The 14,407-nt window shown below is 41.4% G+C and overlaps 1 protein-coding gene across 10 annotated transcripts in view; it reads right to left on the minus strand.

Moving 5' to 3' along the window:
• LOC110503044 (neurexin-1a) overlaps positions 1 to 14,407 on the minus strand; it is a 747,078-nt gene that overhangs the window by 688,608 nt on the left and 44,063 nt on the right. For 7 of the 10 annotated variants that reach the window (XM_090217577.1, XM_090217576.1, XM_090217572.1 and 4 more), the window contains exons 3-5: positions 4,521 to 4,538; positions 1,934 to 1,963; positions 299 to 349 (exon numbers count right to left, since the gene is read on the minus strand). In XM_090217577.1, the coding sequence (XP_090073703.1) occupies positions 299 to 349; positions 1,934 to 1,963; positions 4,521 to 4,538 (99 nt within the window). The remainder of the gene's footprint in view (positions 1 to 298; positions 350 to 1,933; positions 1,964 to 4,520; positions 4,539 to 14,407) is intronic. The other 3 variants (XM_036960883.2, XM_036960887.2, XM_036960882.2) reach the window with 1 other exon arrangement.

Below are 14,407 nucleotides of genomic sequence, written 5' to 3' on the forward strand. Positions count from 1 at the left end.
ACTCATTTATGCCTAAAATACACATATCCCTATAGATACTCATAACTTGCTGAATTATCATTCATATTTTCACCCACATACATTTTCACCCACATAATCTACAAGCTGCTGAGATATGAACATTGTCTTTCATTGAAGACTGTCAATCCAGCTCACGCGGCAGGACATGTCACATAACATAACTCCTATGGATGAAACAAACAAACCAAACGGTGACTTTCTCTTTAGACCTGCTAGTCTTGAATGATCCAATGATTCAACTGTTAAGGAATCAAATGAACAAAGCAAAGCTGTTTACCTGTAATGCTCAGTAGGGACCTTCGAAGCCAACCTTCTCCTTCCCTGAGCCCTGGGTAGGAGAGGCAAACGGGCAGAGATCAGAGGTCCACTTACCCTCTGTGGAGAGCGGCACAGCAGCACAGCCAGCCAGGATAAGGTGCTTCCCAGCCCATGGGGTGCCCAGCCCCGTGCCCGCTGTCCACAACACTCAGGTTGGTCAGACACTGGGGCCAGATATAGCCTTTAACTCATCACACCCCATTACCCATCAACACGTTGAAAAAGATGAAGCATTACCGGTGGTCAGGGCTGCACTGGCATCAGGTACAAGCAGAGTGGAGTGGACATCACATATCCCCCCTTTGTGAATGTCTTTATGGTCTTAATGCATCAAGCAAAAATGAAACAATCCACTCCTGATCGAAAAGTGTGAGCTGACCGCAAAGTATTAAGCAGCGACCTACCTTGGGTACCGTGACACACAGACATTTTAAATAGTAGCAACATAAAGCAATGCAATTATGCTCATGACTTTACATGCTTAATGAAAGCAGCATATAAAGCCAGACAGTGAACTTTAGACTGTCATGTGACTACCATATAAGGCCACAGACAGCGGATTTGAGACAGTCGTGACCACATGAAGTTTGAGGAAGTAAAGTGTGGAGAGTACCTTTACTACCTAGGATAGTTGATGGAATGTTCCATGGTAGAACGCAGTTTCCAGACAAGAGGAGGAAGAGAGGAAGGAAAGACAGCGATAAGTGTCATGGTCATACTGACAGACAGGGAAGAAGGACCAAAGAACACTGAGTGGGTGCATCCCAAATTGAACCCTTTTCCCTATATAGGGTTCTGTTCAAAATAAGTGCACTATATAGGGAATAAGGTGCCATTGGGGACACACAGAGAGGCACAATGGGATGAATATCATATCCAAGATGAGGTAAGAGATTGAAGAAAGGATGGCATGATGGAATGCTGGTGTGAGTGTCAGTATGTGTGTGTGGGGGGGGGGGGGTTCAAGTGAGCAATATTTCATTTCCGGCTCAGACTGAGTACTGCATGCTGGGAGACGAGCATCAACCAGACTGCTGTGGAGAATATGAGTCAGAGGATGTTTCCTAAATGGCACCCTGGGCCTTAGTTAACAGTAGTGCACTACACAGGGAATAGGGTGCCATTTGGGATGCAAAGAAAGACTGCCTTGGAAATGGAGAGAGGTTTTCAATCATCTAACTCACTGTGGCTCACTGTCTGACTGCTAAAGCATTTCAGCAGCAAGGGTAATATAGAGGGGGTCTGAAGTCCTATAGTAGCTACATCACAATCATGCATTACCTTCAGCATGTTTTGTTCTGGTTTTTATCATCACCTTGAAATGAATCACAGCATGATGGCATGATGAAACAGCCGGCCAAATGAGAATGAAGAATAGTTTGAAACATACTGGCAAGAAAAGTATGTGCTGATTTGAGGCGATGATTCGAGAGAGAGGGGGGATCAAGACAAACCAAGTCATTCACTGTTTCAAAGCAGATCTGAAAAGCAGATTTAAAAGCCCAGAGTACCCCAGCCAGCAGCAAGAGGAGCAGCAAAATAAGTATTTGTATGGAGCACATGGGGGGAGGGACCAAAGAAACAGAGCCCATACCTTGGTCGCCCATCATCAAGTGTGCCAGACCTTAAAGGAAAACAAGAGCAAAGTCAGCAGAGAAACAGGGGATCACGGAAAGGCTAGGGCTGCCTCCCAAATAGCACCATATTCTCTTTATACACTACTGGATGACCAGAGTCCTATGAGCCCTTGCCAAATTAGTGCACTATATAGGGAATAGGGTTTTCATTTGGGACATATCCTACTGTAGGTCAAACTGACAGACAGGCATCTGTGTCTGGTAGATGCCTGTGGTATTTTGGGAGGTGTTGGGGAGTCAGGGTAGGGGTGAAGGGGGACGGAGAGTGAGGATGGGGTACAGTCAGACAAGGTTGGGTTAGGGTGTTGAGCATATTTCCAACCAAGAGAGAGGTTGCAATGCATAATCAGTCAGACTTGCTTTAGTTAAATTAACTGTAATAATTGTAGGTTAGTTGAGGTTCCATTTGTCCAAGATGAGCCTCCTCTCAGAATGCTCAACCAGTTCCACCTGCTGTACCTACCTACCCCTAAAGCAATGGCCTGACTTGAACAAGGTTTTACGATGTGAATCTCTTACAATGGATCCACATTTTTCTACATTAACTTTCAAAGATCCAAACAGGGTATTTGCATAATAATATTATCAGTTATATAAAGCAATTTGAGCAGAGTCTGGTCATTTTCCCCTCCTTAATGCAAAGATGAAAGACACTATTGTAAGAAAATGCATTATTTAGTGTTCAGTTCAGAGTTTGTTCTTTAAAGTTGTATTCAGTTGTTCACTATGACACTACTATCTCCTTGTAAATGGGAACAGACTATTCTCTACTTCCCGCAGCTTGCAGAAACCATAAAATGTTTGTCCTATCCCTTCCAAACCATTAACTTATGTAATGTATCAACAATAACCTTCAGAAAATGTATTTCAAACCAGTGAGAGATCCAAGGCATAGTTTAACAGTGTAGAAGTAGCCTAAATACTTATCCACATCTTAACATACATTGCCTTCAGAAAGTGTTCAGACCCCTGGACTTTTTCCCACATTTTGTTACAATACAACATAATTCTAAAATTGATTAAATCGTTTTTTCCACCCTCATCAATATACACACATCGCTAATTTATCATTTAAAAAAACTGAAATTGACACATGTATTCATTTACATAAGTCTTTAAACCCTTTACTCAGTACTTTGTTGAAGCACCTTTGGCAGCGATTACAGCCTCAAGTCTTCTTGGGTATGAAGCTACAAGCTTGGCACACTTGTATTTGGGGAGTTTCTTCCATTCTTCTCTGCAGATCCTCTCAAGCTCTGTTAGGTTGGATGGGGAGCATCGCTGCACAGCTATTTTTAGGTCTCTCCGGAGATGTTAAATTGGGTTCAAGTTCTGGGTTTTTATTAAGGATCACTCTGTACTTTGCTCTGTTCATCTTTGCCTCCCAGTCCCTGCCGCTGAAAAACATCCCCACATCCCTCTACCATAACTCTAGAGCTCTGTCAGAGTGACCATCGGGTTCTTGGTCACCTCCCTGACCAAGGCTCTTCTCTCCCAATTGTTCAGTTTGGCCGGGCGGCCAGCTCTCGGAAGAGTCATAGAGATTCCAAACTTCTTCCATTTAAGAATGATGCACAGTGTTCTTGGAGACCTTCAATGCTGCAGAATAAATTTTCCCGATATCTGTTCCTCGACACAATCCTGTCTCGGAGCTCTACGGACAATTCCTTCAACCTCATGGCTTGGTTTTTTGCTGTGACATGCACTGTCAACTGTGGGACCTTATATAGACAAGTGTGTGCCTTTCCAAATTTTGGCCAATCAATTGGATTTACCACAGGTGGACTCCAATCAAGTTGTAGAATAATCTGTAGGATGATCAATGGAAACAGGATGAACCTGAGCTCAATTTAGAATCTCATATCAACAGGTATGACTACTTATTTAAATAAGTTATTTCTGTTTTCTATTTTTTATATATTTGGTAAAATTTCTAAAAACCTGTTTTCACTTTGTCGTTATGGGGTATTGTGTGTAGATTGCTAAGGATTCATTTTTATTTAATCCATTTTAGAATAGGTCTGTATTGTAAAATTATTGGGAAAAAGTCAAGGTGTCTGAATTCCTTCCGAAAGGCACTGTACTTAGCTCAACTTTTGCCAAAACTTGATATATCACTGATATTCATTAACATTAACATCTATGGGAGATTTAAAGAATAGTAACAACTACATCAACATAAGTGAATGTTCCAAATTGTGTCATCGGGATCATGATAAAAAGTGTAGTTAAGAACAGCTAACTTTCCCGAAGCATCATTTCATTATCCCAAACCACGCGTTTCTCCTGAACCAATGACCGAGCACATTTTGCAACAACATCTACCCAGAAGCGCAAATGAGAAAAACATATGGAGCCGACTTACCATTTCAGTAGCACATTTTAACACCATTTCAGTAGCACAATTTAAAACCATTTCCCCATGACATAGAGTATGTTAGGAGTGATTTAAGCCATGAGAACCACAGCATGGTTTCAGTAAATAAATCACAGAGGAAAGATGATAAAAACCATGACAAAGAAAAGAGAAAATTGAATACCCACCTTCAACACGGTTGTCTTCTGCAAGCAGACGGACGAATGGGCGGAAGGAGAAAGAGGAAAAGGAAGACATTCGTTAAGCAGCATGCAGACTGGTACAGGGCCGTTGCATGTCGTAACCATGCAAGGCAACACACATCACATGCAAAGTGCCCTACTTTGTACTTCATCGACAACCCCTGCAGAGGGGAAGTCTCGGTGATTCAGAAGCCCTACTAACTGGCGGGGTTTCAATGCTGCAGAGGACTTTGTTTGTTCAATGTCTGTTCAACTATATAAATTACACTCTTTGTAAGCTATCGGCTATAAAAGTGGGTCTGTCTTCATCTCTGGATCCTGTTTTGGGATATATGACATCATAAGTATTTGATCATATGCCTACCTGGGATACAAGACACAGCTATATTTGTAAAAACTATAAGCTTGTTTAGACCTTGAGTGGATTACTATGCCCCATCTGGATGGCTTTATGTTTGCTTTGTTGTTAGCTTGTCTGCTAGCTTGTTGTTAGTGTGTCAGCTAGCTTGTTGTTAGCTTGTCTGCTAGCTGTTGTTAGCTAGTCTGCTACAGTAGCTTCTTGTAAGTTTGTCTGCTAGCTTGTTGTTAGCGTGTCTGTTGTTAGTTTGTTAGCACAGTGCCAACTGTGCATGTACTCTTTCAATCCCATTTACTAGCTTGTCTACTGTAACAAATTATTGGTTACAGGATTACATTCAAGTGGGAGAAAACAATATGAGTTAGCAAATGTATTGGCGAAAGCTACAAAATGATATAAAATAAGGTGTGAAGTGGTTTTGAATAGGGGACATGCAGTATTCAGTGACAGTGAAATGGGGAGATATGATGTGGTGTTCGTCAGAAGAGAATGCTATATATATATTTTGGAATATCAGTCTTTATTTATTTTAAAGGCATAAACTGAAAATTGGCAAATGCAATAATACATTTTTGCCAGATGTGCAGTTACTGTTTATGGTGGGGACTGCTGAAAGAGAGGGAGTGTGTGTCTGGACTTATAAAGAGGCAGAGAGAGGGTTGAGTGGCATCAGGTCTGGACTTTAACATCATTTAAGTGACCTCATGTTCTAATAACTCATAAATAATCAGTAGTGAGCAGAGATTAGGTCCTTGAGGGGAGAATCACCCCGCAGTGAAAGTGAGATTGTTGACATGGTGATAAGGAATAAGGAACATACCCATTCATGTGTGGTCTAAAAACAGTAACAAGACCAAAAAAGTTGTCAGGTCTGTGCCAAAATGATGGGAAATATATTTCAGAAAGTATGTGTTACAATATAGCATTACATTTGGATAAAGTATGTGTTAGAATAAAACATGCAATACATATTGAACAGAGAGGATATAGAATCACATGAGCCACCTAAAACAGAACAACATGTCAGTCAACATTTCTCATCAACATGGCATGTAAGTGTTAGAATTTTAATGAGTAAATAAGGGAAACTACTGCCTGTTAGAGATAACGAATGCCTATTAGAGATAACCACTGCCTGTTAGAGATAACTAATGCCTGTTAGAGACAACTAATGCCTGTTAGAGACAACTAATGCCTGTTAGAAATAACTACTGCCTGTTAGAGACAACTAATGCCTTTTAGAGATAACTAATCCCTGTTAGAGACAACTAATGCCTGTTAGAGATAACTAATGCCTGTTAGAGATAACTACTGCCTGTTAGAGATAACTACTGTCTGTTAGAGATAACTAATGCCTGTTAGAGATAACTAATGCCTGTGAGAGATAACTAATGCCTGTGAGAGATAACTAATGCCTGTTAGAGACAACTAATGCCTGTTAGAGACAACTAATGCCTGTTAGAGACAACTAATGCCTGTTAGAGATAACTACTGCATGTTAGAGATAACTACTGCCTGTTAGAGATAACTACTGCCTGTTAGAGACAACTACTGCCTGTTAGAGATAACTACTGCATGTTAGAGATAACTACTGCCTGTTAGAGATAACTACTGCCTGTTAGAGACAACTACTGCCTGTTAGAGATAACTAATCCCTGTTAGAGACAACTAATGCCTGTTATAGATAACTATTGCCTGTTAGAGATAACTAATGCCTGTAGAAATAACTACTGCCTGTTAGAGATAACTAATGCCTGTTATAGATAACTACTGCCTGTTAGAGATAACTAATGCCTGTTAGAAATAACTACTGCCTGTTAGAGACAACTAATGCCTTTTAGAGATAACTAATCCCTGTTAGAGACAACTAATGCCTGTTAGAGATAACTAATGCCTGTTAGAGATAACTACTGCCTGTTAGAGATAACTAATGCCTGTTAGAGATAACTAATGCCTGTGAGAGATAACTAATGCCTGTGAGAGATAACTAATTCATGTTAGAGATAACTAATGCCTGTTAGAGATAACAAATTCCTGTTAGAGATAACTACTGCCTGTTAGAGAGAACTGATGTATAACAAATCAATTCAGAAGGTTGACTTTGTAGAAATATCGATAAATACAACTTTTACAAAAGGTGAATACTATTGATTTTAACACCAGGGGTGGCCATTTACAATACATTTAAGTAAATTTACATTACATTTAAGCCCATTTACATTACATTTAATTCCTTTTACATTACATTTAAGTCCATTTTACATTACATCTGTAATATGTTTTAACCAGACATGAATTTGAAGGAGACATTTGTTATTAGAATGCAAAGTTTTAAGATTAGATCAATAATGGCATGCACTCTGATTCTACAGCTTTAGAAGTATATAAGTAATATAAGATATGGTTTTATGTTTTTATCCAAAAAATATACATCTAATATATAATATGCAAGTAATATAAGATATACTGTAAGTAATATAAGATATCAGTAATATAACATATAAGTAATATAAGATTTAACATTTACGTAATGTAAGATACAAAAAATAAAAAAGTTATATAAGATATAAGTAATATAAGATTTAACATATAGGTAATATAAGACATAAGTAATATAAGATATAAGTAATATAAGATTTAACATATAGGTAATATAAGACATAAGTAATATAAGATATAAGTAATATAAGATTCAACATATAGGTAATATTAGATATAAGTAATATAAGATATAAGTAATATATGATTCAACATATAGGTAATATTAGATATAAGTAATATAAGATATAAGTAATATATGATTTAACATATAAGTAATATAAGGTATAAGAAATATCATATCAAATATGTTTTTTTATTTAACTCGGCAACGCTGGGCCAATTGTGCGCCGCCCTATAGTACTCTAAATCACAACCAGATGTAATGCAGACTAGATTCGAACCAGGGACTGCAATGACACCTCTTGCACTGAGCTGCAGTGCCTTAGACCACTGTTCCACTCGGGAGCCCAAAGTAATATAAGATTTAGGTAATTTAAGATAAGATATTTTGTAATGTGAGTAATATAAGATTTAAGATAGAAGTCATATAATAAACTCAGCAAAAAAATAAACTACCTCTCACTGTCAACTGCATTTATTTTCAGCAAACTTAACATGTGTAAATATTTGTATGAACATAACAAGATTCAACAACTGAGACAAGAACTGAACAAGTTCCACAGACATGTGACCAACAGAAATGTAATAATGTGTCCCTGAACAAAGGGGGGTCAAAGTAACAGTCAGTATCTGGTGTGGCCACCAGCTGCATTAAGTACTGCAGTGCATCTCCTCCTCATGGACTGCACCGGATTTGCCAGTTCTTGCTATGAGATGTTACCCCACTCTTCCACCAAGGAACCTACAAGTTCCCATTCATTTCTGGGGGGAATGGCCGTAGCCCTCACCCTCTGATCCAACAGGTCCCAGACGTGCTCAATGGGATTGAGATCCGGGCTCTTCGCTGGCCATGGCAGAACACTGACATTCCTGTCTTGCAGGAAATCAAGCACAGAACGAGCAGTATGGCTGGTGGCATTGTCGTGCTGGAGGGTCATGTCAGGATGAGCCTACAGGAAGGGTCCCACATGAGGGAGGAGGATGTCATCCCTGTAACGCACAGTGTTGAGATTGCCTGCAAAGACAACAAGCTCAGTCCGATGATGCTGTGACACACCGCCCCAGACCCTGACAGACCCTCCAGATTCAAATTGATCCCGCTCCAGAGTACAGGCCTCGGTGTACAGGCCTCAGTTTGAGCACTGATGGAGGGATTGTGCGTTCATGGTGTAACTCAGGCAGTTGTTGTTTCCATCCTGTACCTGTCCCGCAGGTGTGATGTTCGTATGTACCGATCCTGTGCAGGTGTTGTTACACATGGTCTGCCACTGCGATGACGGTCAGTTGTCTCCCTGTAGCGCTGTCTTAGGCGTCTCACAGTATGGACATTGCAATTTATTGACCTGGCCACATCTGCAGTCCTCATGCCTCCTTGCAGCATGCCTAAGGCACATTCACGCAGATGAGCAGGAACCCTGGGCATCTTTCTTTTGGTGTATTTCAGAGTCAGAAGAAAGGACTCTTTTGCGTCCTAAGTTTTCATAACTGTGACCTAAATTGCCTACCGTCTGTAAGCTGTTAGTGTCTTAACGACTGTTCCACAGGTGCGTGTTCATTAATTGTTCAATCTTTATTGAAAAAGGATGGGAAACAGTGTTTAGTGTTTAAACGCTTTACAAGGAAGATCTGTGAAGTTATTTGGATTTTTACGAATTATCTGAGAAAGACAGGGTCCTGAAAAAGGAAGTTTATTTTTTTGCATAGTTTTTATAAGTAGTATAATATTTAAGATATAAGCAATATAATATATAAGATATAAGTAATATAAAATATAATATTAGATATAAGTAAAATAAGATATTTATTTATTTCACCTTTATTTAACCAGGTAGGCAAGTTGAGAACAAGTTCTCATTTACAATTGCGACCTGGCCAAGATAAAGCAAAGCAGTTCGACACATACAACGACACAGAGTTACACATGGAGTAAAACAAACATACAGTCAATAATACAATATAAACAAGTCTATATACGATGTGAGCAAATGAGGTGAGATAAGGGAGGTAATGGCAAAAAAAGGCCATGGTGGCAAAGTAAATACAATATAGCAAGTAAAACACTGGAATGGTAGATTAGTAGTGGGAGAATGTGCAAAGTAGAAATAAAAAGAATGGGGTGCAAAGGAGCGAAATAAATTAATAAATAAATACAGTAGGGGAAGAGGTAGTTGTTTGGGCTAAATTATAGATGGGCTATGTACAGGTGCAGTAATATGTGAGCTGCTCTGACAGCTGGTGCTTAAAGCTAGTGAGGGAGATAAGTGTTTCCAGTTTCAGAGATTTTTGTAGTTCGTTCCAGTCATTGGCAGCAAAGAACTGGAAGGAGAGGCGGCCAAAGAAAGAATTGGTTTTGGGGGTGACCAGAGACATATACCTGCTGGATCGCGAGCTACAGGTGGGTGATGCTATGGTGACCAGCGAGCTGAGATAAGGGGGGACTTTACCTAGCAGGGTCTTGTAGATGACATGGAGCCAGTGGGTTTGGCGACGAGTATGAAGCTAGGGCCAGCCAACGAGAGCGTACAGGTCGCAAAGGTGGGTAGTATATGGGGCTTTGGTGACAAAACGGATGGCACTGTGATAGACTGCATCCAATTTGTTGAGTAGGGTATTGGAGGCTATTTTGTAAATGACATCGCCGAAGTCGAGGATTGGTAGGATGGTCAGTTTTACAAGGGTATGTTTGGCAGCATGAGTGAAGGATGCTTTGTTGTGAAATAGGAAGCCAATTCTAGATTTAACTTTGGATTGGAGATGTTTGATGTAGGTCTGCAAGGAGAGTTTACAGTCTAACCAGACACCTAGGTATTCATAGTTGTCAGAGCGTCCAGAGTAGTGATGTTGGACAGGCGGGCAGGTGCAGGCAGCGATCGGTTGAAGAGCATGCATTTAGTTTTACTTGTATTTAAGAGCAATTGGAGGCCACGGAAGGAGAGTTGTATGGCATTGAAGTTTGCCTGGAGGGTTATTAACACAGTGTCCATAGAAGGGCCAGAAGTATACAGAATGGTGTCGTTTGCATAGAGGTGGATCAGAGACTCACCAGCAGCAAGAGCGACATCATTGATGTATACAGAGAAGAGAGTCGGTCCAAGAATTGAACCCTGTGGGACCCCCATAGAGACTGCCAGAGGTCCGGACAACAGACCCTCCGATTTGACACACTGAACTCTACCAGAGAAGTAGTTGGTGAACCAGGCGAGGCAATCATTTGAGAAACCAAGGCTGTCGAATCTGCATATGAGGATGTGGTGATTGACAGAGTCGAAAGCCTTGGCCAGATCAATGAATACGGCTGCACAGTAATGTTTCTTATCGATGGCGGTTAAGATATCGTTTATGACCTTGAGCGTGGCTGAGGTGCACCCATGACCAGCTCCGAAACCAGATTGCATAGCAGAGAGGGTATGGTGAGATTCGAAATGGTCGGTAATCTGTTTGTTGACTTGGCTTTCGAAGACCTTAGAAAGGCAGGGTAGGATAGATGTAGGTCTGTAGCAGTTTGGGTCGAGAGTGTCCCCCCCCCCCCCCTTTGAAGAGGCGGATGACCGCAGCTGCTTTCCAATCTTTGGGAATCTCAGACGACACGAAAGAGAGATTGAACAGGCTAGTAATTGGGGTGGCAACAATTTCAGCAGATCATTTTAGAAAGAAAGGGTCCAGATTGTCTAGCCCGGCTGATTTGTAGGGGTCCAGATTTTGCAGCTCTTTCAGAACATCAGCTGACTGGATTTGGGAGAAGGAGAAATGGGGAAGGCTTGGGCGAGTTGCTGTGGGGGGGGGGGGGGGGGGGGGGCAGTGCTGTTGACCGGGGTAGGGGTAGCCAGGTGGATAGCATGGCCAGCCGTAGAAAAATGCTTCTTGAAATTCTCAATTATTGTGGATTTATCAGTGGTGGCAGTGTTTCCTATCTTCAGTGCAGTGGGCAGCTGGGAGGAGGTGTTCTTATTCTCCATGGACTTTACAGTGTCCCAGAACTTTTTGAGTTAGTGTTGCAGGAAGCAAATTTCTGCTTGAATATTGGTTTCTAGTTTCCCTGAAAAGCTGCATTTCACGGGGGCTGTTCGATGCTAATGCAGAACGCCATAGGATGTGTTTGTGTTGGTTAAGGGCAGCCGGGTCTGGGGAGAACCAAGGGCTATATCTGTTCCTGGTTCTAAATTTCTTGAATGGGGCATGTTTATTTAAGATGGTTAGGAAGGATTTTTTTTTAAATATCCAGGCATCCTCTACTGACGGGATGAGATCAATATCCTTCCAGGATACCCCGGCCAGGTCGATTAGAAAGGCCTGCTCGCTGAAGTGTTTCAGGGAGCGTTTGACAGTGATGAGTGGAGGTTGTTTGACCGCTGACCCATTACGGATGCAGGCAATGAGGCAGTGATCGCTGATATCTTGGTAGAAGACAGCAGAGGTGTATTTAGAGGGCAAGTTGGTTAGGATGATATCTATGAGCGTGCCCGTGTTTACGGCTTTGGGGAGGTACCTGGTAGGTTCATTGATAATTTGTGTGAGATAAAGGGCATCAAGCTTAGATTGTAGGATGGCTGGGTGGTTAAGCATGTTCCAGTTTAGGTCGCATAGCAGCACGAGCTCTGAAGATAGATGAGGGGCAATCAGTTCACATATGGTGTCCAGAGCACAGCTGGGGGCAGAGGGTGGTCTATAGCAAGTGGCAACGGTGAGAGACTTGTTTTTAGAGAGGTGGATTTTTAAAAGTAAAAGTTCAAATGGTTTGGGTACAGACCTGGATAGTAGGACAGAACTCTGCAGGCTATCTTTGCAGTAGATTGCAACACTGCCCCCTTTGGCAGTTCTATCTTTTCTGAAAATGTTGTAGTTAGGAATTTTTGGTGGTCTTCCTATGCCAGGATTCAGACACAGCTAGAACATCCGGATTGGCAGAGTGTGCTAAAGCAGTGAATAAAACAAACTTAGGGAGGAGAATTCTAATGTTAACATGCATGAAACCAAGGCTATTACGGTTACAGAAGTCATCAAAAGAGAGCGCCTGGGGAATGGGAGTGGAGCTAGGCACTGCAGGGCCTGGATTCACCTCTGCATCACCAGAGGAAAAGAGGAGGAGTAGGATAAGGGTACGGCTAAAAGCAATGATAATTGGTCGTCTAGAATGTCTGGAACAGAGAGTAAAAGGAGGTTTCTGGGGGCGATTAAATAGCTTCAAGGTATAATGTACAGACAAAGGTATGGTAGGATGTGAATACAGTGGAAGTAAACATAGGTATTGAGTGATGATGAGAGAGATATTGTCTCTAGAAATATCATTGAAACCAGGAGATGTCATCGCATGTGTAGGTGGTGGAACTAATAGGTTGGATACGGTATTGTGAGCAGGACTAGAGGCTCTACAGTGAAATAAGCCAATAAACACTAACCAGAACAGCAATGGACAAGGCATATTGACATTAAGGAGAGGCATGCTTAGCGGAAAGATCAAAAGGGTCCAGTGAGCAGTGAGGTTGGTTGGGGTCACGGAGATTCAGACAGCTAGCCGGGCCATCGATAGCAAGCTAACATTGCATGGAGGTCTGTTTTTAGCCACCTCGTGTGTTTCAGTCGGTAGGATTAGTGGGGTTCCGTGTGGTAGAGGGGATCAATCCAATTCGCAAAAAAAAAATAGATATCGTTTTCGAGGCCCAAGAAAAAAGAAAAAAAATGGTCCTATATATCTATTCAGATAGCAGCCAATAAGACAGCTAACGATTAGCGGGCCACAGATAACGTTGCGACGGAGGAGCCAGCTGGATAACTCCTTCGGGCAGATAACGTCGGTAGTCCAGTTGTAAAGGCCCGGTGGGGCACCGCGTTGACAGTAAAACGGGTCCGGATAGGTGATTGTAGCCCAGGAGTGGCTGATGGAACTCTTCAGCTGCCTAGCTCCGGAATAATTGATGTTTGCTCCGGGATCGACGTAAGCCGATAGTCACACGGATAGCAGCTAGCTAGCTGCAAGATCCAGGTATAAATGTCCAGAGCTTGCGGTTGAAATTCGGGGACATGGAGAGAAAAATAGGTCCGGTATGTTCCGGTCCGAGTCGCGCCGTACAAAACTGCCGATAGATTTTCGAGCTAAAGGATAGCTGATGACCACAAACCGTGGTTAGCTGAATACTAACGATTAGCCAGTAAAGAAGCTAACTAGCTTTTGGCTAGCATCTGGTTAGTTTCTGGCTAGCTTCTGGCTAGCTTCTGGCTAGCTTTTGGTTAGCTTCTGGCTAGCTTCTGGTTAGCTTCTATGGAGGATTACAGATTTGAGGTAAATAATACTTTCTTTTTATATATATAAATTGGTGAGGCGGGTTGCAAGAGAGTGTTTTGAAGTTGGGTTTATGGAAAATAAAAAAATATATTTAAAAAGGTATGCGAAGAAAGTTATATATATATATATACGGGACACGACAAGACGAGGACAAAGGACGTCTGACTGCTTTGCCATCTTGGTGAAAATTGTATAATTGTATAATATAGTATGAGTTATATTAGATAAGTCATGTAAGATAAGTAATATTATATACACGTATTTAATATAAGATATGTGATATAAATACGTAATATAAGATATATGTAATATAAGATATTTTACAGTATAAGTAATAACTATAGAATGAGTCCTTTCTTCATCTGGAAGCATGGTGTCGTCATGCAGGTATACCTACAAGTTGGACATAAGGCCAAACAGCTGAGCTCCTAGCGCCCATCAGATGAAACAAGTATCCATCCTACCTCTCCTCAATGGTTTCAAGTGATTTATTGACCAAGAAACTTACCAGCACATCAGCTCCCCTTCCAAATCAGACACCATGCACCACAAACAACCAACCAAAATGTGAGA

Source organism: Oncorhynchus mykiss, chromosome 23 (genome assembly GCF_057628025.1).
Source record: "Oncorhynchus mykiss isolate SJ-2025 chromosome 23, ASM5762802v1, whole genome shotgun sequence".
NCBI lineage: Eukaryota > Metazoa > Chordata > Actinopteri > Salmoniformes > Salmonidae > Oncorhynchus > Oncorhynchus mykiss.